We start from the raw sequence: 25,921 nt of genomic DNA, 5'->3' as shown, positions 1-25,921 counted from the left end.
CACACACACACACACACACACACACACACACACACACACACACACACACACACACACAACAGATAGAAGCATTAAAACACCTGTGTGAGGTTAGGCTTCGATCAGATACCAGGTTTGGCCTCACAAACACAATCTGTTTTCAACTGCCACAGTCAGCGACACCTGGGCCGGGAACAGACTCAAAAAGGCGCCACTGAGGATTTTTAACAGCTAAATCTTCAAGTTCATGTAACTGTACTGAAAACCCACATTCAACCCATCTTTATGAAGGCACTCATGAGGATGAGAACATCTTGTAGGGTGGAAATCCTCTCAGCTCGACTCAGAGTCACATTGTGCATCAGCAGCTCTTTATTTTCAGATGTCTGAAAAGTCAAACAGAAATCATTAGTCCATTTGAAAGAAATTATATGAAATTTAACTGTTTCTAAAACATTCAGATCAATCAGTTTTGAAAAAAGCACAATGAATATTATGGCCACATATATATATATATATATATATATGTGTGTGTGTGTGTGTGTGTGTGTGTGTGTGTGTGTGTGTGTAGGCACCCTAACAGAGGAACTATTCTCACCACTTAATAGCTGCATAAACGGTCAACAGGGTGTTAAAGACCATCATCTTCATGAAAAGCAGCCTTAAAGCTAAAACAAGCATCGTGTTCGTCCACACAGCAACATCTGGAGATGAAACCACACAGATCAGCATCAACATGTGACACAGAAGTGTTTTTGAGACTGAACCAGCTTCTCTACCTTCTCTTTCTTCATCTTCATCCTCGTCTTTCTGACAAATCTTGTCTGGAGTCAGAAAAGGATTTTAAAAGTTTACAAGATGTTTATACAAAATTCAGATAATTGATGCACATGTGAGGTTGTGTACCTGAAGAGTGAGCGTGATGCCCTCTCTTGATCTTGGAGTGTTTTCTCTGACTCACAGAGCAACTGTAAGATGGCCAGTCTCTGGTTGCCACGGTGATTGTTGCCACGGGGTTGTGGCCGTGATGCCTTCTGGATACAATGGCACTGTGTGGTGCAATAAACATGTGGTCCTTTGATGCTGACCTCCAGCTGATCTCCAGGTGACCTCTGCCAAAGTCACTCACCATACAGACCAGCAGGGTCCAGCCAAGCCTCTCACCTGAGAGGTGGACTGGTGGGGCCAAAGAGGCCAGCACAAGTCGAGCCTCCACCCCTCCTGAGACAAAATGAGTAGAATAGAAAATCCCTTTAATGTCCTGCACTGGGTAAATTCTGGTGTCACAGCATTACATGCACAAAACATATAAATGAGATGATAAACCTAAAACAAAAGTGTGCAGAGCAGTACACGAGCAGGAGAAGTGAGAGGTGATGCGTTGTAATTATAAGTATGTTTGATCTGGATAAAGATTCTCTAATGCAATTATAAGTTTTATGTACGGCAATACTTTTCCTAAAACAAATCAGTAGTAAGATGAGCGTTAAGTTCACAAGGGATACCAGCAAAATTTTATGTTAAAAATTACACATAAAAACTTAACTTCCCATTAATAACTTTATTTAAAAGTGTTTAAACTCTTACCTGTCCAGAAGTAGATGATTGGAAGATAAATCAGACTCTTGCGTGGCTCAGTCATTTCTACCTAACAGTTAGTGTGACTTTTATGATCCTGATCATGTGTGTGCGCGTGTGTGTGTGTGTGTGTATGGGTGTGTTAAATGAGGGCATGCCATTTGGCTTTGTCAGGAGCATTGCATTGTGGGGGATTGACTGTGACCTTACACTAACAATGGAAGCCCCTTACACACCACACACAGAGAGAGAGAGAGAGAGAGAGAGAGAGAGAGAGAGAGAGAGAGAGAGAGAGAGAGAGAGAGAGAGAGAGAGAGAGAGAGAGAGAGAGAGAGAGAGAGAGAGAGAGAGAGAGAGAGAGAGAGAGAGAGAGAGAGAGAGAGAGAGAGAGAGAGAGAGAGAGAGAGCAGGACACTGAGGCTGGGGCAAAAAAAATAGGTCCAGCATTTTAAAGACTGTGTGATGAACTTTCAAAAAGGTCAGAAAGAACAACGGGAGAGACTAAACAAAGCGTCAACGCCGTCTGTGGCCAGCTGAACTCATGAATACACTCATAGTGGGATGTGTTTCACATCTGAATGTTGAAAACTTATGAAAAATTTATATTAAAAATTTAACTTAAGAATGCAGAGTGGCTTTTGTTGGTGTTTATGTTTGTTTATATACATTCGCGGACAATTTGGAACTTTTTCTTTTTATAGAAGCAAAAACAAGTTTTCAATTTAGTATTTCTTTAAACTTTTTGACTTCTTGGTCAAATTGAAGTATTTTTTTTTACTTTGAAACTTTACAGCAGTACTTTTTTTTGTGAAAACTGGAGGTAAACTGGATGGTTGAACACAAGGGTAATAATTGAGGATTAATATCTTCTTTGTTTGTTTGCTTCAGCAAAGATCAGCTTCCTCTGATGACAACAAAAACAGATTTGAAGAAAATAATGACTAGTTTTTAAGCTTCAGATTGTATTTATTTTGAAATGACCGTAATCTGACCGTCACTGCAGCATAATCACAGATTAAACGCCTTTGAAAGAGATTATCAGTAAAACGTTTGGAGCTAAGATTCACCACACCAGCCTTCAAATGAAATAATTAGTTGTTTGTTTTGAGCACAAGAAAAGTTTCATTCTTGATCTCCGTGGACCAAATTAGTGAAACTAACGAGGTATTTTGGAATGACTTTGGAATGGCTTGATCTCCTGGGAGAAGCTGGTTTTGGAGTAAACATGAAGCAGACCCTCTACTGCACGAGTCGGAGCATCGGGTGAGCCGATTCACTTCTGCAGATGCTAAAAGTGATGAGTTGTAACTCAAAGATCGAAGAGCTTTTAATCAGACCTCCTAACAGACGATTTCAGCTATGTCTTCTCTCCAGAATGTGTTGAACAGCTCTGCCATCATTCACCCTCCAGGCTTCTACATCACTGGATTTGAGTCTTTTCCTTTAATCAGCACATACTTCATCTTCATGGCGTTTGTTTATGTGTGCACGGTGCTGTTTAACTCTCTGCTCATCTACATCATTGCTGTTAATCATTCTTTACCCACTCCCAGGTTCTTGGTCATTGTCAATCTGTTGGTGGTGGATCTGTTCCTGAACAAGTGCACCATACCTGGCACGATAAAGATCTTTCTCATCAAAGATAACTTTATTCCTTTTAATCTGTGTTTTGCCCAAATGTATATTTATTACGTATTAGCAGAGCTGGAATCCATCGCACTCACCATACTTGCTTACGATCGGTTGATTGCCATTTGTTTCCCTTTAAGGCAAAACTCAGTCAACACAGTGCGGAGGATGGTTGGTATCATCAGCATCACCTGGTGTTTCTGTTTGGGTTCCACTGCATTTGTCACAATTATAATGACTCAACTGTCCTTTTGCAAGTCTGTGCAAGTGTTCAGTTATTTTTGTGACTATGCACCTGTGTTTCGACTTGCCTGTAACGACTACTCCTTGCAGTGGACTGCAGCATCCGTCCTCTCCATGTCCCTCCTCGGAGGTCCCTTCACTTTCATTCTCTTGACCTACGTCAGCATCCTGGTGACCGTGTTCAGGATGAAATCTGTGGATCATCGACCAAAATCCTTGGCCACTTGCGTGGAGCATATTATTGTTGTTGCTGTGTTTTACATCCCTCTGTTTGTTATTTTCAGTATTGGGTTTTATGTAGGAGCGGTGGACCCAGACCAGAGGGTTCTGAGCCTGTCCCTGGCCTCCTGCATCCCTCCTTGTATTAATCCCGTTGTCTATTCTTTGAAAACCAAAGAGATCAAAATCAGAGCAATGGTGCTGTTTAGAGTAAACAGAGTTAATGCAAACAAATGATGATATAAAACACTAAAGAAGACCACAGATTTTAAAACTTCATGCAAGTTCCTCCTATGTGAAGATCAGAATGAAAAAGTCTTTGATTTCTTTGTCTTTTGAACAGAGAACGGTGCATTTTCTTCAGTGTAGTTCCAACTTTCTACTTTCAGCTACCACTACAAGAAACTCATGCTGTACATAATAATTTCCAGTTGAACTTTAGGAAGATCCGTTCTGCTATAGCTGTAGATTACTGAATAGAAGCAACGCTGTTTTTCTCGTTTTCTTTAAATTTTTTTAATATTAAACATTTTTTAGGTACACCCTATATACAGTAGAGCATCTATCATACTATAATATAATACAAAAAATAATTTTATCCAAAATTTACCAACACAATAAAAAATATCTATAACTGAATTCTGATCCTTTTTGTGTTTTAATACTTTTAAATATGAGAATTTGCTTCAAAAAAGCTATTTACATACCTAAAGTGCGCAAGAAGGATTTAACTGTAATTAACAATTTTATTTCCTAAATATTAACAAGCATCAATGTCCAGCACTTGATAACATCCTGGTTTTACAAAAGATGTTTGTCCAGATGTACCTCAAGGATTAAAATGGCAGTAGACAGCAATAGATTGCAAAGTTTCAAAGTTTGTTTTAATGTTATTGTACAAAAAACTTTAAGGAATTGAATATTAACTTGCAAAAACTTAATCTGTGACTTCACAGTTTTTAAAGTTCCCCTTCTTTCTATTTCTTGGTATTTTTATTTCAGTTTTCCAGAATTTTGTTGTCACATTTTTCATTAAATCACAGAAATACTACCAACACCGATAAACTGGAATAATGAAAGATGACGTTTTTATGATAATAATAATAATAATCATTATTATCATTGTTGTTGTTATTATTATTATATTGTAACAAATGTGAGTTTTCTTGCAAAAGTCCATTGAACATTGTATAATCAGGCGATGAATGCTGCTCTCTAGTGGTTAAAATGCGCATTGCACCATAAAGTTCATAAGAACAGTTGTTCACCTGCTGCAAGTACAAATGGGACTTTTTAACATAAAAATAATTTAATATAAGCATACTGACCACTTGTCCAGCTTTTTTCTGGACCAATTTCCTTAATGCATCAACAGCATACTGCAGCATGGAAGTCAACGCAGCGAGCTCTCCAGCTGTATGGCGACCTAAGTGGGACTTTTCAATCAACAATAAAAAAGATTTAATTCGGTTTTCATTCAGAATGCTATGAACGAGAAAGGTAAAGAGGATTTTTTATGCAAATAAACATAGATTTGCAGGGCTAGCTAGTGTAGAATACTGAAGAATTGTGAGTTAAAACCTCAGATGACCTGACCATTTGTACCAAAGCCATTTCTGAAAAAGGCTTGAGTGATTTTGTTTGTTTTCCCATGGGGTATTTTATTGTATTTATACGTTCACACACACAGAAACTAGCCCTGTTCTGTAAATGGAAATGCCATAAAGCACCCTTCATTAGAGAATATTTTCAGCTTGTTAGCTTTGTATGCTTCCACAGTTATATTTGATGAACATTAACTCGTTTAATCATATCACTGAGTGAAATTGATTATCTTCTTTATCAGTGGTCCACAAGCTTTTTTATGATCTCTGAGTCCCACCTTGTTAAATAGTACAAGTCTGATTCATTAGTGCAGTTTTCCTTTTACTTGGTTGATGGCCACACAAGGACGTAGGAACGGGGGGGGGGGGGGGGTGTATTGGTGGAACGTGTCCCCTCCAACATTGGACAAACACGCATTTGTCCAATGCAGGGCTAGCTAGTGTAGAATACCGAAGAATTGTGACTTAATTGTATTTCTGTTCAAACGTTAGACTGGCTGACTAATGTAAACATCTTGCTAGGCAGCATTAAACATTAAACAACACTACTAGTCAACAAAAAATTGTGAATTTGACAGTAACAGACAAAAACCATTTGACACAAAATAAATAAAGTAGAATCTCCACATAAAATTGAATTTGTAAAAGTGATTGTTGCTTGTTTGTGACATTCTCATCACATTTTACACACACATTTTATTTTTAAACCTTATTCATGTCACTTTTTTCATATAAGAGACCAGAGGAAGTTCAGCAGGAAAATGATGAAGGTGAGACAGGCAGTGCCAGACCTGCTGAGGGTGAGACAGGGAGCACCAGACCTGCTGAGGTGCAGGTAGGTGCTACAATGAAGAGTGAGGTTTTAGATGGTTGATGATGAGAGGAAGATTCGAGCATGATAACAAGTGAACACGACTAAATAATATTATAACAACCATGATTTTAATATTGCACTTGTCCTCCAACAGTATTTTTTACTCCTTATTCTGTCACAATGCGGTGTCGGTAGGACCCAAAATGCAGGAACCCAAGATGACTCGAGGCAGGAGGAAATATAAGAAAATATCCTTTATTTGGATGAGCCCAGAACAACAAAAATAGATCCAAAGGCAGGGAGCCAATAAGTCCAAAAATGTTCAATAACTGAGCTAGAGACAAAAACACAAAAGACTAGAAAAGACTGAGATTCAAAATGCTAGAGACTAGAGAAGGCTTGACAGAATACCACAATGGACCGACACAAGACAGAGACAAGACAGGGCTTAAATACACAGGGAGGAGTAATTAGGGAAAATGGCAGCAGGTGTGTGGAGTGAGGGTTGGAGGGAAGACAGGTGAATATGATAATCTAACTGGGAAAACAGAAACAGAGGAGGGCAAATACCTAAACACAAAACTAAACAACAATTATCTAAAGACAGAGGGAAGGGCTCAAACTATGCACACACACACAAACACACACACACACACACACACACACACACACACACACACACACACACACTGAGTTGGGGAGGACACACACACACACACTGAGCTGGGGACAAAGAGGCTGGAGCTGACCTGGGAGGACACACACACACACACACACACACACACACACACACACACACACACACACACACATACACTCACACATACACTCACACACATACACTGAGCTGGTGACAAAGACGCTGGAGCTGACCTGGGAGGACACACACACACACACACACACACACACACACACACACACACACACACACACACACTCACACACATACACTGAGCTGGTGACAAAGACGCTGGAGCTGACCTGGGAGGACACACACACACACACACACACACACACACACACACACACACACACACACACACACACACACATACACTCACACACATACACTGAGCTGGGGACAAAGACGCTGGAGCTGACCTGGGAGGAATGATTTAAAAGGGTAACAACATAAGACACTTAACTGAGACGCAGACAAAAGACACATGAGGGCGCTATGAGACACAGAAGGGAATCTAGAGAGGGAAGGAGAAACATCAGAAGACACATGAAGGAAGACACAGACGCAGACTATGACATATTCATGTCCACTGTTTTTATATTAGAGATCAGATGAAGTTCAGCAGGAACCTGCTGAGGGTGAGACAGGAAGAGCCAGATCTGCTGAGAGTGAGACAGGGAGAGCCAGACCTGCTGAGGGTGAGACAGGGAGAGCCAGACCAGCTGAGGGTGAGACAGGGAGAGCCAGACCTGCTGAGGGTGAGACAGGGAGAGCCAGACCTGCTGAGGGTGAGACAGGGAGAGCCAGACCTGCTGAGGGTGAGACAGGGAGAGCCAGACCTGCTGAGGGTGAGACAGGGAGAGCCAGACCTGCTGAGGGCGAGACAGTGAAGAGTGAGATGATTTTAGGTTGCTGATGAGAGGAAGATTTGAATGTGATAATAAGTGAACACAGTCGAATGTATTTAATCCCAACAAGTAGAGCTGGGCAGTACGCCTTAATAATAAAATAAATGCTTCCTTAGAAATATTAGAAAAATAAGTGTTAAACTTTGCTTTCTGGCACATTTAGACTGCAGTTTTGGCCATCTGAAAATTAACGTAGTTCCAGCTGTTGTTGTAAGTGAATTATTTCCTTTTTTTCATTCAGTCAGAAACAAACAGATTTTTCTGATTGTTGGTCAGCATTGTTGGCTGATGTCGTTTAAAATATTCTGACGAGAGTCAGATCAATTCAGACTGAATATTCACAGCTTTAGTCTTGTATTAAATCTTTTTACACATCTCTATATGAATAAGATAATATATCCTGCATTCATGCTATTAAATAAAAATAAAACAGTACTGACACATGAACAGCTTTTTTATAATTAAAACGTCCACGTTGGCCGGTAATCACCTGGATCTGGCTGATGGGGAGCCTAAGTCTCCTCCCCTTCTGGCTGGCTCATGGGTCCCCGATCAAAAAATAAATATACAGGATGTTAGTGAACTGGGCTATAAAAGTTATTGTCTTGTCTTTCTGGGCTTTGCCTTATGCCCTGAGTCACATCTGTCAGACTTTTCTAATCCTAGAGTTTCACCATCTATCAGATTTTCTATCAGTCTCCTACCGCTATCTCCTGCATTAGCTTCTATGTTCAGGTTCAGCCTGCATGAAACACTCAGTGACATGTTAGAATCAGAAATAATCATTAAATGTATTTTTTTCAGTGAGGTTGACCTATATATTGACCTACAACAGATTTGTTAGATTTCCAAAATGTGTCCCCCCCAATATTAAACTCGTTCCTACACCCTTGTGAACACATAATCTCTCTATAAGGGGTTTATATAGGTCAACTTAATAGAAACACGAGAAATCAGCCTTTTCACGTCTGGCAATGGAGTGTAAGGGTTTTTCTGCCTTCTGATGGACACAAGCTCTTACTACAGCCTATTTAAAGTTAAACAACATACAATTCCTGAGTGTTTGCAGCCTCTTTCAAAATAAAACAAGTCTTAAACAGGACCAGTAGAGTTTAAGGTTGTCACAACTGGAGGGCAGCAATCCCCCATCTCCCCATCTCTATTGAGTTGTTTAAAGAAGCAACTTTTTCATATTTTTTAAACATTTTCTCAGAGCCAGTATGTGCTAACATGACCCCTTTCAGAGTTAATTAGAGCACGTGAGGAATCAGAAGTGTAATAAAGTATGTGAAGACATGTGTGAGAGATGTCAGCCCAGGGTGATAATGTTCAAAACCTGATATTTAAATACATTTCTAAGCCTTGTTAGTGCCACCTACTGGTGGAGCTGGTTAATGCACTCTGAGGTGGGCACGCTTTGAGTAGATCATCAGAGATGCAAGGAGACTGAAAACGAACTAATATCAGAGTAAAATGCGAACAAGGCTAAAAATGGACTTGTGTATTTATTTGAGTATTATCTTCATTGTATATTTATCTGTGAATGTAATTGACTTCGTTTGTAAAATTGATTATTTGCAGAAGAGAAATAAACATTTGTTTTGGATTTGTGGTCATTTTGCAACTGTTCATTTGAATACTTACATTGGACTAAGAAGGGATATGTTTCCAAAAGCCTTTTTTTGTCACCAGCCATCACGGAGCCTAACTAGTTTTTAAAATACACTCAAAAAATATAAATGCAACACCTTTGTTTCTGCTCCGATTTTTTATGAGATGGACTTAAAAATCTAAAATTCATTCCAGATACACAATATTACCATTTCTCTCAAACATTGTTCACAAATCAGTCTAAATGTGTGATAGTGAGATCCATCCCACCTCACAGGTGTGCCACATCAAGATACTGATCTGACATCATGAGTAGTGCACAGGTGTACTGCCCACGATAAAAGGCCACCCTGGAATGTGCAATTTTTTGCTTTATTGGGGGTCTGGGGACTCAGAACCAGTTAGTATCTGGTGTGACCACCATTTGCCTCATGCAGTGCAGATATGTATATGTCGATGTGTGTAACACAACCCAGTTTGTATTGTTCTGGATGTCAATCTGGATCTGCACTGTGCCGGTGAAACAAAGAGTTGCTCGGATTTTCAAGGCAGAATGGTTTTGGAGGATCTGCCGGCTCCGTGTAGACTGTGCTGGTTGGACCTTATTCCATTCTCCTCGAGCATAAAACAGAATTCTGACCTCTGTCTCTCTCTTCCTTGTGTTTGTTATGGTGTCTTAGGGGTTTTAACCTGACAGTGTGTGTGTGTTCTGATCATACGTGTGTGTGTGTGTTCTGATCATACGTGTATGTGTGTGTGTGTGTGTGTGTGTGTGTGTGTGTTCTGACCATACGTGTATGTTCTGAACATGTGTGTGTGTGTGTGTGTGTGTGTGTGTGTGTGTGTGTGTGTGTGTGTGTTCTGACCATTTGTGCTCACTAAGGCTGGAGACTGAATAGTGATGCAAAGGGGCTAGCGTGTCTAGAGAAGACCACAGCAACCTCCCTGAGCAGAACCTATATGTATGTCGATGAGCAGAACCCAGTATCCATCACTGTGGCAGACATCCAACAAAGAGCCTCAGGACCTGACATGATCCATGCCTACTGGCTTAAGAAGCTCACTGCACTCCACGAATGCCTGGCAGCACAATTGAAGCAGCTGCTAAAGGATGGGACTCACCCTGAATAGCTAGCTGACTTGGCTAATACCAAGAAGACGCCACTGCTGTTCTGCGAGGTCAGATCTCCGTCTACCAGATAATCCACAAGACTGGCCATGGATAGCACTTCCTCTACACGGAAGACCTCGATCTCACTATCCACATAGGTCTAATCTTTAGGTGTTTGAATCGCGCTTAGTCCGACCGCCTACCTGAGACCATGTTGTCATGGAGACCCTCACAGGGGCTAATGAACCAGACTACACAGCTTCCAGGAATATGGAAGTCCTCAAACCCTCCCACCACGATAAGGTGGCGATTCTGCGGGAGGAATGTTTTTTGTGTGTGTGTGTGTATATTTTTTAATTCTATTTCAATTTATTTGATAGAAAAACATAAATTTTACAAAAATATTTTTTGTTGTTGTTGGTTCTATTTTTTCTACTTGCTTGTGAAATCTAAACAGCTTCTCGGTTCTAAGCATAGACTGTACATTGTTCTAAGTCACCAAGTGGGCCTAAACTTATAGACATATGTGTACATCTACTTTCTACTAGAGATGTTTTTACTTCTTAAGTGAAAAAAAGTTAATTTTCTTCTAACCCCCCACCCCCCTGTTCATTCCCTTCAGGTATTTCCCATATGTGACTGACGCGTTAGAGTTGCTTGCTTTTGAGGATTCTGTATCTCTGCCAGAAACCAGAGAACTCTGAGTTTTGGCTCCTGTGACAGAGCTTCCACTTTTATTTACTCCCGAATTATTTTCTGCAGTCACTGATAATTTATCTTTAATCTTTTATCCCTTATTTGTCCTCTGATGATGCAAGGGTGGGTCGTACGAGACCCTAGAGGACGTGCTTTTATGAGCTTTATCCACACTTGACTTCTCATATGAAGATTTTCCATCTTTGTCCTCACCTGAACTTACCTTTGAAACCAGAGATGATTCAATGTTACTTTCTTCTCTTCTCTTAGGTGTTTTACTTCTCTTAGCTAAATCCCACAATGTTTGAACTGTATTTTTATCAAATTTTAACCCACCAGCTAATTCTTCTTCAGTGTCTGACCGATCTATGTTTGCATCATCAGGTTTCACAAACGCATTTCAGCACTTTCTTCTGAGGCTGAAGACTGACTGTGTGTGTGTGTGTCACACACACACACACACACACACACACACATATATATATATATATATATATATATATATATATATATATATATATATATATATATATATATATATATATATATATATATATGTGTGTGTGTGTGTGTGTGTGTGTGTGTGTGTGTGTGTGTGTGTGTGTGTGAACTATATAAGGTTGTGAATACGTAAAAATGTCTACCGGCGTGCGTCGTTACGTTTTTGCTCTGGCTCCACCCCTTTATGAAATATCCAATCAGGTGTCAGTATTGTAATACATTTCGACGTGAACACGTTGTTGTCAACAACAGCTGGCTAGAAGAGAAGTGTCAGTGGATGTTTTGGTAGTTTGTCCAGCTCTTCGGATTAGTTTCACGTTTTTGGCGAATGGAGTGTAGATTTTGAGACCTTATAATGACCGGTTTGTTTTAATTAGCAGCTATGGTGATAAAATGATGTGAAGCGAGGCTAACGTTGGCTGGCCGAATGTTGTTCAGTCAGAAGTTGGCTATTTCCGAGCTAGCTCCTGCGTAGTTAGCTAACGGTGGTTCAGTGGAGATAGGCTGCTATTATTGTGACCGTCCAACAGCCTGCGGAGGATTGTGGGCAGCCAAAAGACATCACGACTGTTAAACGTCCTTGAACGTTCAGAGGTCTCTCCATTATTGGACGCTAAGGAGTCTGAGATTTAATTAAAATGGATCTGTTTGAGGGTAACAGTACAGGTAAGGACGGTGATTACAGCAACACTGAGCTAACACGGCAGTAGGCCAGCTAACTGTCAGTAATAGGAGGACATTTAAAAATCATTACACGCAAAAAAAAGTTTTCTAACTTATTAATTTATTGTAAACAAGATTGAAATTCTCTTAGAGAAATTTTTAATTCACTTTCCGGCTCAGACTGGACATACACTGACATTACTCAAAGCACATGTTCACACCACCGTTTAGTTATTTTGATACTAGCTTTTCATTTTGATTAGTTTTAAAGTAGTTCTTCTTTTAGTTCATAACATGTTTTATGGTCGTAGTGCGTCCAGATCTTTAGAAACAGAAGACATTATAAACCCCATAAAAGCTCTCATGCAAGCAAAACATAATAATAAACACTCAAATCACAGCAGTTTGACTTCCCCTTTTGTCTTGTATGAGTGATCGTGGTCATGACTTTGATTTTTTAGACCAAACATAAAACTTGAAAGTCCCGTTTTGATCTGATAACAGCATGAAGGACCTGTTCTATACCAAACATCCTTCCCTTTGGAGCCAGTTATTGTGTGTTATGTATCTTGTTGCACCACAGACACACCTACCCACTCAGTTATATATACGGATTCAATGTCTGAGTGAACATAAAGAGACAACCTGGAGATAACATGATTTTCTGCTGTCATTACAGTCAGGTTTATTGATAACTAACATGATCACCACCTTTTCCATCCAAGTAGGCCATTTTGCATTTATAACATGTATGATGTCATGACACTAAACTACAGGGGGCATAAATTCGCTGTCATTAAATTGCAATAAAACTTTCTATGTGTTATTTTTACCATAAACACTTCTGAGCATTAACTTCTAGCTCTGTTCATATTATTAGACATTCATACCACAGCAGTGTAGTCCAGACAGAGTGACTTGTGTTGATGTTATGTCAGAAACATTTCATTCAGCAGACAAAAACTCAAGATGATGCACCTTTCCCATTTCTCAGCTGTCTGACATGTTTGTGGATGTAAAATTCAGCACTATTAGGTAAACATTGTATCTACAAAAGGGTGTTTACAGTTTCTCCTTGTGCTCATCACCCCAAAAAAGCATGTGTGGATTGTGAAGCAGAATGTGAGGCTTGCAGTGCACTGTGATTTACTACACGTGTAACTTAATTAGGGAGCTGAACATGCCTCCGATTGTTTCAGAAATTACTGAGAGAAGAATCCGAGTGCCTGAAAATGTCAAATTAGGCAAAACAAGGCTTTATTCTTTCCCATCTTGCTGATGTAGCATGTAAGTCTGAGGAAGTGAAGGTTTTTGTGTGCTGCAGTAGCATGTGACACAGCCGGATGATGATTTTTTTTCTTCTTCTTTTTGCATTTACCTTTTCTTTCTGGAAACTTGGGGCAGCATGTGCATAAACTCACTAACTAAACTGTCGAGACAAAAGGATGAGAAGATGGTTCAATCAATTAAAAAATTCTTGCAAGCTTGACAAACCAGTTCTTTTAGTTCATTGTGCCACATAAAGGTGGTAGGAGGTGAAACAGGAAACTGCAGAAACCCAAGCAGCTGTTCTTATTGTAAGGAACATTCAGAAAAACAGCCTATGTGCTGAAATGTCTCACTGTGCAGATGTATTTCATACATTCTTTTCTCAGCAAACTCCGGTCCCTTTCTAAACACTGTCTCAGAGATTTTGTTTCCTGTGTACGTGTCGCAGAGCGAGCGAACCTGCCGAGGAACATGATTGAGAACAGCTTGTTTGAGGAAGAACCTGATGTTGTGGATTTGGCCAAAGACTCCACCGTGTTTCCAGTAAGCTAGTTTCATTTGCTGATTATGTAAAAACTTATTAACACAAAGTTTAAATGTTATAAGAATTGTGTTAATTTTGTAAAACAACTTCTGTTGTTATTTTAATTTCTTCAATTTTTAAAATTTGTTTGAAAGAATGAAATTAGATACCAGCGTTTAGCATTAATGTTATAGCTGGGAAAAACAGTTTTACACAAGAAAAAATATCATGTTAATGTTCTGCCTCTTATCGGTGCATTCATAACATCTTTTTCCCGTGCTTATTAACTTACCAGGGAATGCAATCTAATTTTGAACGCAATGCAGACTTTTACTGGAAACGAATAGAGTTACCGTTAAATGCGCTCTCTTCTCTCTCCAGGCGTTCCCTTCTCTTGACCCAGATGAGGTAGCGTATGAGCCTCGTAGCTCACGGTTACTAGTGCGTGGCCTAGGAGAAAACGACCTGGATGAGGATGAGGAGGACTGCGAGTCTTCGGCTCGTCTTCTAGGCATGTCATTTATGAATCGTAGCGCTGCTCACAGATCCAGCTCCTCACCTTACACCAGACAGTCTCCCCCCAGGTAAAAACGATAAGGAATTCATCGTTTGTGATGGTATAACATTTGTTTTTCTTTGTGTTACATCTTTTCTTAGCTGTACTATCTTCCATTCTGAGTTTAGTCATCATCAAGACTTGAGTTACACGCCCGTTAAGTGTCAGTTGCCAGGATATGTAACATTTTGAGTTGGAGCTGCAACATCTCCTACTTTTAGTGCCTGAAGATACTCAGAAAACTCAGGTGTAGATGTGTAACCACCAACACTCCCATCAAGCTAAAACCCAACTATCTTGTTTTTGTTTTGCTGCAAGCTGAAATGTTTGTTCTTTACTATCCAAAAATAATTTAGTTCTCCTTTGTTTTTGTCTCAGGTCATGTTCTCGACCTTCAGCCCGTACCATGGTTGTGTGTGTGTTAGTTCTAGTGATAACGGTGTCTATGACCATGGTTCTGTACTTCTTACCTGACTGCACTTTTACCAAGGTAAAACTGTTTTTAGTTCAGTTTGGCAAAGTTTGCACCAAGTTATAAATTCAATTCACTTATAAATTTGTTTATTTTATTCATTATGCTAATTCAAACTCTCCTGTGGTTCAATCGGACTCTTTCTCTTCCTGCAGGCTGGATGTCCTAAATCTAACCAGACACAAAATCAGACGGATGAGGAAGTGTTTCCATGGGCTCAGTTCCGACTGCCTCGCAGCATAAACCCCCTCAGCTACGAGCTCACCTTGACCCCCGACCTTGACAACATGACCTTCACTGGAAGAGCGGTCATCCACATGTCTGTTCTTCACAACACAAAGCGAATTGTCCTGCATGGTGTTGATCTCCTCATTCACAAAGCTACATTCAAGGTTTGATTGAACGAATGGGGTCCGCGGTGTTATCGTCCGTCTTGGTGCTCACTTGTGTTTCTCCTCCAGCTGGGTGATGAGCCTCCGCATGACGTGACTGTACTGGAGAGCAAACCCAGACAGCAGATTGCTGTTAAGTTTGAGGAGGAGCTGAAAGTGGGCCAGCTTTGTGTTTTGACTTTGGACTACTTCGCTAACTTCTCCCACACGTATGATGGTTTCTACAACAGCTCGTACACGGATAAAGATGGAAAGAAAAGGTACACTTTGATTGTACGTTTAATACGAACAGAAGAAAGCTGGAAAACGACTTAATTCAGCTCCTGATGACAATGAAATGAGAAAACAACTGGAAACTAAATGCGTTTGTTGCCTTTTCTGCTGTTTTTAAACTTAATTTTATTATTTCTGTCTTTAGGGTCCTCGCAGCAACACAATTTGAACCATTATCAGCCAGAAAGGCCTTTCCTTGCTTTGACGAGCCATCTTTCAAAGCCACTTTCCTGATAAAAATCAACAGAAAGCCAAACTTCATGACACTTTCCAATATGCCCAAGGTATTCCATGATGACTTATTTATTGCAGTTAATTCCCACTGTTTTGACCACTTGACATTTTTTCACCTGTGAAATGAGATTTTTTAAACATTTTTCCTGTAAGCAAAAGTTTTGAAATACGTTTAACCCTCCCACTGTCCTAATGGGTGTGACCCGGTGAGGGAAGTTGACCATTGAGCAGGGTTGATGGTTTATCCCTTGGGTCCACGTAGCAGGGGTGAGGAGTGAGCACCACCTCACCCCTGCCACGTGGACCTCAAAGGATAAACCATCAATCCTGCTCAATGGTCAACTTTCCTCTTGGGGTCACCCATAAAGACAGTGGGAGGGTTAAAGGTAATACTATATTTTCTCTCAGAGAAGAAAACCTCTAATGATCAAGGTTTATGTGTGCAGAACATTTACAGTTGTGCAAACCACCCACAAGTGCTGAACACGAAGGCAAAACATAGCAAAAAATTGTCCATAAAAAGACAAATAAAAGTTGAATTACTAAATCAGATGATATAGTTAATGTTTTGTGTAGTGAAGAAGGAGCATTGTGTACTGAAGTTTCTGTGAACACCCTTGTCTAGGTTAGAGCAGCAGGTTAATGTTAACAAGCTTCCATGATGATTTCTACTAACTACAGAATTGTGTTTTTCAGGCAAGAACCACAAACCTCTCCAATGGCCTCATGCAGGACGAGTTTGAAAAGACCAGTGTCAACATGAGCACCTATCTGGTGGCCTTTATTGTTGCTAACTTTATCTCTGTCAGCAAAAATGTTTCAGGAACCATGGTAGGCTTACAAAGGACTCATGTTTTACAGTGTAGAGGATGTGTGTGTGTGCTGTTTATTATGTCCCAGTCTCTGGGTTTTAGGTGTCCGTCTACTCTGTGCCGGAGAAGACGGGGCACACTGAGTATGCTTTGGAAACCGCTTCCAAACTGCTGGAATTTTACAACAATTTCTTTGAAATTAGCTACCCTTTACAGAAGCTAGGTAAGCAAGCACCTTCACATTTCATTAGATATTTGCAAATAGCGTTTATTAATGAGAAGAAGCTTTCTCTCTACTTCTTCTCAGACCTGGTAGCCATCCCGGACTTCCTGGCAGGTGCCATGGAGAACTGGGGGCTCATCACTTTTCGGGAGACCACCCTGCTTGTTGGCAAAGACTCCTCTCCTCTAGAAAAACAAGTCGTTGCTTCTGTCATAGCACATGAGCTCGCACATCAGGTACTTTTACTTTACTATTTTTCTCCAGTAAAAGGAGTTGATGCAGTGAACATGATCAGAGTACTGACCTGACCCTGGTGCTGTGTTGCAGTGGTTTGGGAACCTGGTTACTATGAGCTGGTGGAACGACCTGTGGCTCAACGAAGGCTTTGCAACATACATGCAGTATATGTCGCTGCAGACCGTGCTGCCAAACCTTGGTCTTGTAAGTGTAAAGAGACCGTGTGTAATGGTGTTACTTGTTCACTATCAATTCTGTGTATCCCGTTCACAAACTTGTCCTTTTTCATTAAAATTTCTCACCAACGTCTATTCTAAGTATTCTTATTAGCTTGAAATTTTACATTTTTATCAAACATTGTTGACCCTGCAGAGTTCGGGACGTGCAAGATATAATGCTCCATGTTCCACTCATCGATTCTCTCCTCTTGAAAGCACCGATCTTCGAGATGTTGAAGCGGTTCTTAGCAGCGGTCCCTCTGAACGTTGGTGGTTCTCTCTGTGGCAACCTTGTTGGTTTAGGGACATTCTGCTCCTTCCATGTAGAGAAGAGTACACATTTAAAGAAGAGACTTGATTGCTGTATCGAAAGCTGGATGTCGTTGATGACATTGTCTTTTTCTTATGCATGTGGGCTACCGTAGATGCATTACCTGCTCTGAACTGTGTGATGCAAAAGAGTTAAATGTTTTCAAATAGTGGAGCTTTTATGAGTTTAACCTAAAAGAACCTTTTGTACATTTGTGTACTTTTAAATTAACACATGTTTTGTTTTTAGGGTAATTTATTTCTGGATGTGCGGTTCCGAGCCATGGACAAAGATGCACTGAACTCCTCCCACGCTGTTTCAACAGAGGTCAATACGATAGAACAAGTGGAAGAGATGTTTGACTCAATTTCTTATGAAAAGGTAAAATCTTCAATAGAGTAAATATGTTGCATTATTTCACGAAAATCCAACTTTAGATGTTTCTTTCAGTGACTGGACCTCACCCCCAGCTGTAACTCTAGTTAAAACTTGTTCCAATTATAAAGTCGTTGTGCTTTTGCCTTCCAGGGTGCTTCTATTCTCCTGATGTTGAACGCTTCTCTACCGGGGGATCAGCAGTTCAGAAAGGGCCTGATTCAGTACCTGAAACAGTTTCATGGATTAAACACAGCAACCAATGACCTCTGGAACAGTCTCACACAGGTACACATGTGCACACTTTTATCAACACTGTGTATCCCTGTTAATTTTAAATTACCTTTTATTTTTTATTGCTTCCATCTTTGATGTCTTCACTATTTTAATAGTTTCTCTGCCATCTGCTTAGACTGAAACAGTCTCAGGAGCTTGTTTAGAAGCTCTGCGACCTCAGCCGAGGTGTAGAAATGTAGAGGTGCTTCATCTGTTCTCTATAAACAAAGTCTAAGTTTTGATGTCGTTTGATTTTGAGGTCGTGTATTGAATGAAGTTACTCTTTTTCACTCTTTATTAGATTTAGTTCTGTCTACTTTTACTTCTAATAACTAGGGATGGGTACCTTATACATTTGAATTGATTCTGTATCAATACCCGGTATCTAGGAATTGATACTGGTACTTAACGGTGCCAATTTTCAATACTTTTGAGTATTTAAGAAAAAAAAATCTTTTAAATTTTATATATATATATATTAGTGGTGTGCATCTCTATCTGCCTCACGATTCGATCCGATTCCGATTATCCGCCTAACGACTCTATTTGAGTCTGAAATGCATCACGATTCTTCACACAAAAATTTTCATTACTTAATAAAAGCAGTAGAATAGTTTTCAATTTCTTTTTGATTTCGAAGTCCCTGAAAAACAGAACATTCATCTATTCACTATAGTGAGCAATAATGTTTAAAGTGTGCTGCCTATAATTACTTAAATAATATAAGAAATGTTTTCGGTAGAGCAGCTTTAAGATAAAATATTACTGAACTTATAAATAGTAAACAAATACTGTGTTAAGTGATTCTTTCACATCCAGGATCCCAAAACTGAAATTAGCCCAGACATCCGATTTAAATGTAACAGGTACATCTTTGATTACTGGTAATGTTGGCCCTGTATCCCTGTCCGCCTTTTCTGTTTTAAATTGGCGCTAGGGCAACGCAGTGCGCATGTCATTGCAACTCTGCCCCCAGAAGTAATTGTAAAACCTCAAAACTTTATTGTCCTGCATAGACATAGACCAGGGGTCGGCAACCTGTTCCCATCAAAGAGCCATTATTACCCTTTTCCCACTGTAAAGAAAACACTGGGAGCCACAGCAGCCGCGGCGTTGTGGGCGGGGCCTACCCTCAGACAGCAGAGAGCTGCTCACAACAGGTGACAGCAGCCAGTACCGGTCGCTCGTGTACGTCAAAGTTATCTTTCATAAGAAGATAATCAATAAAACTATTTATGTAAAATGTGTCCAGAAGTTGTAGCCCGTCTCTGCCTACAACATTTTGATATTTTTCACCCTGTTGGTGGTTTTACTGAGCAGGTGCCACTTTTGTCATACGTTTCTTTTTAAACATGTTTAGACTGTTCAGAATACAAATCCAGGCTCTGTCACGTTTGATTGCTGTAATTAAACTTTGTAGGTGGGGAAGGTCAGAAAAGGATCCGATCAATTTGTTTTCCCCTCATTTACAGCGACGGAGACAACGGCGCAGTGCGCCTGGCTCTGGTGTTAATCAAGTTAAATTATATCTCTTTGCAACAATTTTCACAAGAAAACAGAACAGTTAAAAGCAGGGCTTGTGTTGACCGGATAGTTCCCGTATTTGACCGTTTATTTTGACAGAGAAAGAATAGAAAGAATTACCCCGATGCATGCAGACGAACTGACATTTTATTCTATGCACATCGCAGATGTAGCTAAGTCACTCAAGAAAAGATTCCCATCTGAACATCTGAGCTGGACACCGCTCAGCGCAGCTCGCTGTCAGCGTGCACTACATAAGGTCCACAGTGAGCTGAAGATGTGGAGAGGGGCTTGGAGCGCGTCGCAGAACCAGAGCGCATGCAGGAAGATTCCTCCGACTGAAGCGAGACTTGTCACTTAGAAAATGTTCCCTGATTATGAAACTTTGGCTGAATAGTGCTTGTTCCTGTCTCCAATGTGGCGACACATCCAGGAGCCGTCTGAGGAGAATCCCAGAATCTCACATCCTCGTCAGCTCAGAAAGCGCCTATGATTACGCACAAGCGTGACCCATCAACCCGGTCTCACAGTAAGACCGGGTTGGAACTGTTCAGGTGTACGCAGACAATCTTTACATTTAGAATTGGCATACAGATGTAAAATTAATGCAGTAAAATATAAAGCATTTTATTTAAATATCCATTTATTATTTTACAAGCACAGAGAGCCGCGTCAGATGGATGGAAGAGCCGCATGCGGCTCCAGAGCCGCGGGTTGCCGACCCCCGACATAGACATAGGGAGAAAATCTCATTATGTCACGTTGCTGCATCGATGCGGAATCATGCACAGCTGAATCTCGATGCATCTTAGAATCGATCATTTTTCCCACCTCTAATATGTGTGTGTGTGTGTGTGTGTGTGTGTGTGTGTGTGTGTATATATATATATATATATATATATATATATATATACGTGTGTGTGTGTATATATATATGTGTGTGTGTGTGTGTGTGTATGTATGTATGTATGTGTGTGTGTGTGTGTATGTATATATATATATATATATATATATATATATATGTATATAGTATGTGTATGTATATATATGTATATAGTATGTGTATATATATATATATATATATATATATATATATAAATGAATAAATAAATCCATATTTGATAAATATCATGATAAAAACATACAACTATTTGTATTATAGAATGTCAATGTCAGGTTCATCTTTCTTTCAGCCTTTTATAAATAGAGACTCTAACAAATAGTGTTGTGCAAAATGTCTTCAATATGAGAACCTTTAACCACAACTGTTTTTAAATGATGCAAAAACCAAAACCCAGCTCCATGGGCTCCTATTCTTCTCCTTTCCCCTTTGGACAAACTGTGATGCGTGGGTCCTTGTAGTGTTAAAAACTGCAAATGAAACTGTAGCAAACATGTTTGCTGTGAACTAAATTTACTGTGTATCTTAATTCCTTTTGCTGTTCTTCAAATAGCAGATTTTTCCTACTCTGAAGTCGGAATTTGTGAGTACCAAAGAGAAGGCGAACGCACCATTAAATGATAGCAACCGAAGCTAAATAATAAAGCTAACGTTATCTTAAACTGTTTATTTCCTTGCTGGAACAGATTAAGATGATGATGATGCCTCACTTAGAACGGTGTCGATGTTGTCATCATCACCCAGTCACCCATTGCATTTAGTGAAGTTGACCCAAACTTCAGAGCACTTTCTTTTTACCATGCTGCTTGCTTTGTTTACAGCTCAACTGATGTCTTATTGCTCTTGCACATGCACTGCTGTCCATCTTGGCAAATCGCTGTCTCGCAAGTTTTCATACCAAACAGGTTCCAAATTCTATTGTACCGAAACAAGGCACCATTTCATTTCACGCTAATCGGTCCTCGGTCTGTACCATGGAATTTGGTCGGTGCCACAACCGAATTCGGTACCTATCCCTGCCAATGCCTCCTAGAGTTATCTCTATTTATAAAAGGCTGAAAGAAAGATGAACCTGACATTGAATTATGCTGACAAACTGCTTCCCTTCATGTCCACAGGTTGAAGTCACCACACATCAGCAAAACATCTCAGACATGATGAGCTCATGGACGTCCCAGAAAGGCTTCCCATTGGTCACCGTGAGTCATAAGGGAGGTCTGGTGACCCTCTCACAGGAGCCCTTCCTGCTCACATCTGACGACATAATTCATAGTTCCAGGTGGGTTTCGTTTACACACACACACACACACACACACACACACACACACAGACACAGACACAGACACAGACACAGACACACACACACACACACACACACACACACACACACACACACACACACACACACACACACACACACACACACACACAAGGGTCAGTTCTAGGGCCTCTACTATTCGCATTCTATATTCTTCCCCTAGCTGGCATCATTCAGTCTTTCTCAGACATCTCCTACCACATCTACGCTGATGATATTCAGCTCTATATGTCCTTTATGCCACACCAGTTGGACAGGCTGGCCACACTTGTACTCTGCCTGACCCAGATCACTAACTGGCTGTCCAGCAACTTTCTTGTCTTAAATGCTAACAAGACAGAGACCCTGATTGCTGCACCCCCGGAACTTCAGCCAAAAATCGAGCAAGAAATTGCCTCTTTTTTCCCATCAGCCAAGGCCAACATTAGAAACCTAGGAGTTATTTTTGATCCAGCTTTAAGTTTAGACTCACACATCAAAACCATCTCCCGCTCTTGTTTCTTTCAACTGAGAAACATTTCAAAAGTCCGTAAACTGGTTTCTACTGCAGATCTGGAAAAAATCATCCATGCCTTTGTGTCATCACGCTTAGACCACTGTAACGCTCTTTTTACTGGTCTCAGCAAAACCTCCCTCTCACGCCTTCAAGCCATCCAAAATGCAGCAGCCAGACTCCTAACCAATTCCAGCAGACAAGCTCACATCACTCCAGTTTTACAGTCCCTCCACTGGCTCCCGGTAGAATATAGAATTCAGTTTAACGTTTTAGTCCTGACCTATAGAGCTCTTAACAACCAGGCTCCAAGCTACCTATCTGAGCTTTTATCCCCACACACCACCTCTCGGAACCTTAGATCCACATCTGAAAACCTCCTGGCTGTTCATCGAAACCAGACTGAAAACCAAAGGGGACAGGGCCTTTCAGACTATTGCACCCAGACTTTGGAACAGTCTACCTTCAAATCTCCGTCTCTCTGACACTGTAGAGGTCTTTAAAAATCATCTAAAAACTCACCTTTTCATCCAGGCGTTCCCTCCCTAAATGTTTCAAAAAGATGGCTTTGTTCGGGTTCACACCTTCACTTTGTTTATACTCATGATTTTATTTTCTACGTTTATCACTGCTATTGTTTTTCTGATGTTTTTATTGGTTAGAGGTATTTGCCCTGATCTTTATCAAGTTGTACAGCGCTTTGTGATTCATATCTATGAAAGACGCTTTATAAATAAACTTTTACTTACTTACTTACACACGCACGCACGCACGCACACACACACACACACACACACACACACACACACACACACACACACACACACACACACACACACACACACACACACACACACACACACACAGTTCTAAGAAACAACCTGATCCTAACACCCATGTGCTCCGTTAAGCTCGTGGAATATTCCAGTCACCTATGTGAACGACAGCTGCAGTTTGGCCCCGACGTGCACACAGGTGTTCTCCCTAAAGTCCAAGTCGGGTAAAATTTTAACTCAAATCTAGCAGGTTGTGTTTTGTTGTTAAAACACAGTGTGAAGTTTCAATGTTTGTTTGTGTTTAAGAAACTCTGAAGGTGCCAGAAAGTTTGAAGTGGCTAAAGTTCAACTACAGGAACACGGGCTTCTACATTGTGGACTATGGGAAGGAGGGCTGGGAAGCTCTTATTGGTGATTTAGTCACAAATTTCCAGATTCTGACACCTGAAGACCGGGCCTCACTCATACACAACATGTTTGCTCTCTCCAGGTAGAAACAACATAAACAATAGATTTTACTAACGCTTTGTTTTCGTAAACTGAGGACAGTCCCCCCCCCCCCCCCCCATTTGCTGTTCTGTTTGTTTAATAGACTGGGACGTGTCTCATTCCGTCAAGTCCTCAACCTGTTGAACTACGTGTCCAACGAGACTGAGACGTCTCCTGTGAAAGAAGCTCTGCTGCAGCTCAACAGCATCCACGGGCTGCTCGATAAAAGACAGGAGTTTGATCTTGCAGCTCGCATGAAGGTATTCTAAATACACACACACACACACTTATGCTGCATATGGAAGTAGTTTGTAATGTACTGTAAGTAAGTATTAGGATACACTGCTATGTTAATAACAGATAAAAATCACATGAATTTAGATCTTAAAGCTATTTATTGTTGTCTTTAATGGGGAAAGTTCTAAGTGTGTTTTATTTCCGTTTTAATACAACAGGCTTATATAAAGAGTTGTTTTGGGTCTCTGATGAACAAACAAACATGGGGAGAGGAGGAGAGTGTGTCCAGACAGGAGCTGCGCTCAGCCCTCCTCATGACCGCCTGCAATCTCAACATAGATAATTGTACTCAACACGCCAAAGCCATGTTCAGAGATTATGCTCAGAATAACACCATCAGGTAAATAAACCTGATGATATTTGTTCACAAAGGGACGCTTTCAAAGAAACGAGGGAGTTCTGATCTGAATGTTTTTCTTTTTCATGTTTGCTTTTGCAGAATTCCAGGTGATCTGCAGGCGGTCGTTTTCACAGTGGCTGCTCAGTCGGACGACGACTGGTTCACTTTACTCTCCATGTACGAGCACTCTACTTATGATTCAGAGAAGAGAAAAATGCTTCAGGGCCTTGCATCTACTCAGCACACACGCCTTATTGCACGGTGAGTGCTGATTGTTCCCATAAAACGTAAAATCCTCCACATTTTATTAATTTATTTAAAATTTGATTAAGGCTTGGTATTTTGCTTCAATTTACACTTTTAAATATCCAGACTTGATTTAGCTCATGTAAGTCGTACCAACAATTCTCTAAGTGTGATTCTGATTTCACCAGGATTCTCAGCGAGGGTCTGAAGGGGGACAAGATTCAGACACAGGAGCTGCCTCTGATCATCAGCACCGTGTGTCGCAGCTTCGCAGGCCATTTGTTTGCTTGGGATTTTATACAAGTGAACTGGGACCGCCTCATAGAAAAGTAAACACCTATTTTATGTTTCATTTACTGTAAGTTCGGAAGATTAGTGCTTCATTAGAGATCTTCATTCCGGCCTACAGGTTTCCCGTTGGTTCTTATGCCATTGGGAGAGTCATCACATCTACCACCTCCCAGTTCTCCACACAGACGCGCCTTAATCAGGTCGGTTTTTCATGCTTCACTGTATTCTAAAGCCTGTGTTTGTTTTGGGGGCAGATGATAATACTTGTGTGTGTTTTACAGGTGCAGACTTTCTTCTCTGGTCTGAATGAGCGCGGCTCTCAGATGAGGAGCGTGCAGGAAGCCTTGGAAACCATCAGACTGAACCAACGCTGGGTGGACAAAAACCTGCCTGCTCTTAGAAAATGGCTCTAGTAAAATCACTTCAAGCTGTCTTCACCCCCTGCAACAATCAAAAAGGGGGCGTGTCTAGAGAACAGCAGCAGCGTTTGCACTATCGTAGGACTCTGTCCTTTAACTCCTGTTATTCAGACTGGAGCAGCAATCTGTAGTGAAGGTTGTGCTCCAGCAGAGAAGGGTGTTAGAAGTTTATGAGAAGAATCCTGTCAGTTGTACTTGATAGCTCAGGGTGGCTCTGATTGTGTGTCCAACACAAGTGTTGTCAGATGCAACGCGCACACACACTCCTCATGTGTTATATGCTGTTGACCAAACCTCTACACAGTCCTCATCTAGACCTCATGCCTGAACAGACAATCGTGCTGTAAAAAATAAACTCCTTTAGCCCTCCTAAATCTCAGGCTTCTAACCATGTGAGCTGTAAAATGGCTACTTCAGAT

General features: G+C 40.6%; 2 protein-coding genes across 3 annotated transcripts; both read left to right on the top strand.

Moving 5' to 3' along the window:
• The first annotated feature begins 2,916 nt into the window (after positions 1-2,916).
• LOC129152242 (olfactory receptor 10G4-like) lies at positions 2,917-3,885 on the top strand. Its single transcript, XM_054731463.2, has one exon. It carries the CDS (start codon positions 2,917-2,919, stop codon positions 3,883-3,885), a length of 969 nt encoding a protein of 322 aa, XP_054587438.2.
• Positions 3,886-11,983: 8,098 nt separating this feature from the next.
• On the top strand, positions 11,984-25,709 carry lnpep (leucyl/cystinyl aminopeptidase). Of its 2 annotated transcripts, XM_015972549.3 has the most exons (22): positions 11,984-12,241; positions 13,956-14,050; positions 14,412-14,614; positions 14,965-15,076; positions 15,214-15,450; positions 15,520-15,710; positions 15,869-16,007; positions 16,654-16,788; positions 16,872-16,992; positions 17,077-17,228; positions 17,320-17,433; positions 18,007-18,138; positions 18,286-18,420; positions 21,952-22,112; positions 23,556-23,644; positions 23,727-23,910; positions 24,013-24,169; positions 24,365-24,546; positions 24,646-24,807; positions 24,981-25,121; positions 25,202-25,283; positions 25,365-25,709. In XM_015972549.3, exons 1-22 carry the CDS (start codon positions 12,214-12,216, stop codon positions 25,494-25,496), a joined length of 3,084 nt encoding a protein of 1,027 aa, XP_015828035.1. In that variant the 5' UTR covers positions 11,984-12,213; the 3' UTR covers positions 25,497-25,709. The 2 variants fall into 2 exon arrangements, with proteins under 2 accessions (XP_015828035.1, XP_054587437.2); XM_054731462.2 differs by having other exon boundaries at positions 16,872-17,228.
• The last annotated feature ends 212 nt before the right edge of the window (positions 25,710-25,921 follow it).

The sequence above is a fragment of the Nothobranchius furzeri genome, chromosome 17, assembly GCF_043380555.1.
Source record: "Nothobranchius furzeri strain GRZ-AD chromosome 17, NfurGRZ-RIMD1, whole genome shotgun sequence".
NCBI lineage: Eukaryota > Metazoa > Chordata > Actinopteri > Cyprinodontiformes > Nothobranchiidae > Nothobranchius > Nothobranchius furzeri.
This window is presented reverse-complemented; position numbering and strand designations above follow the sequence as displayed.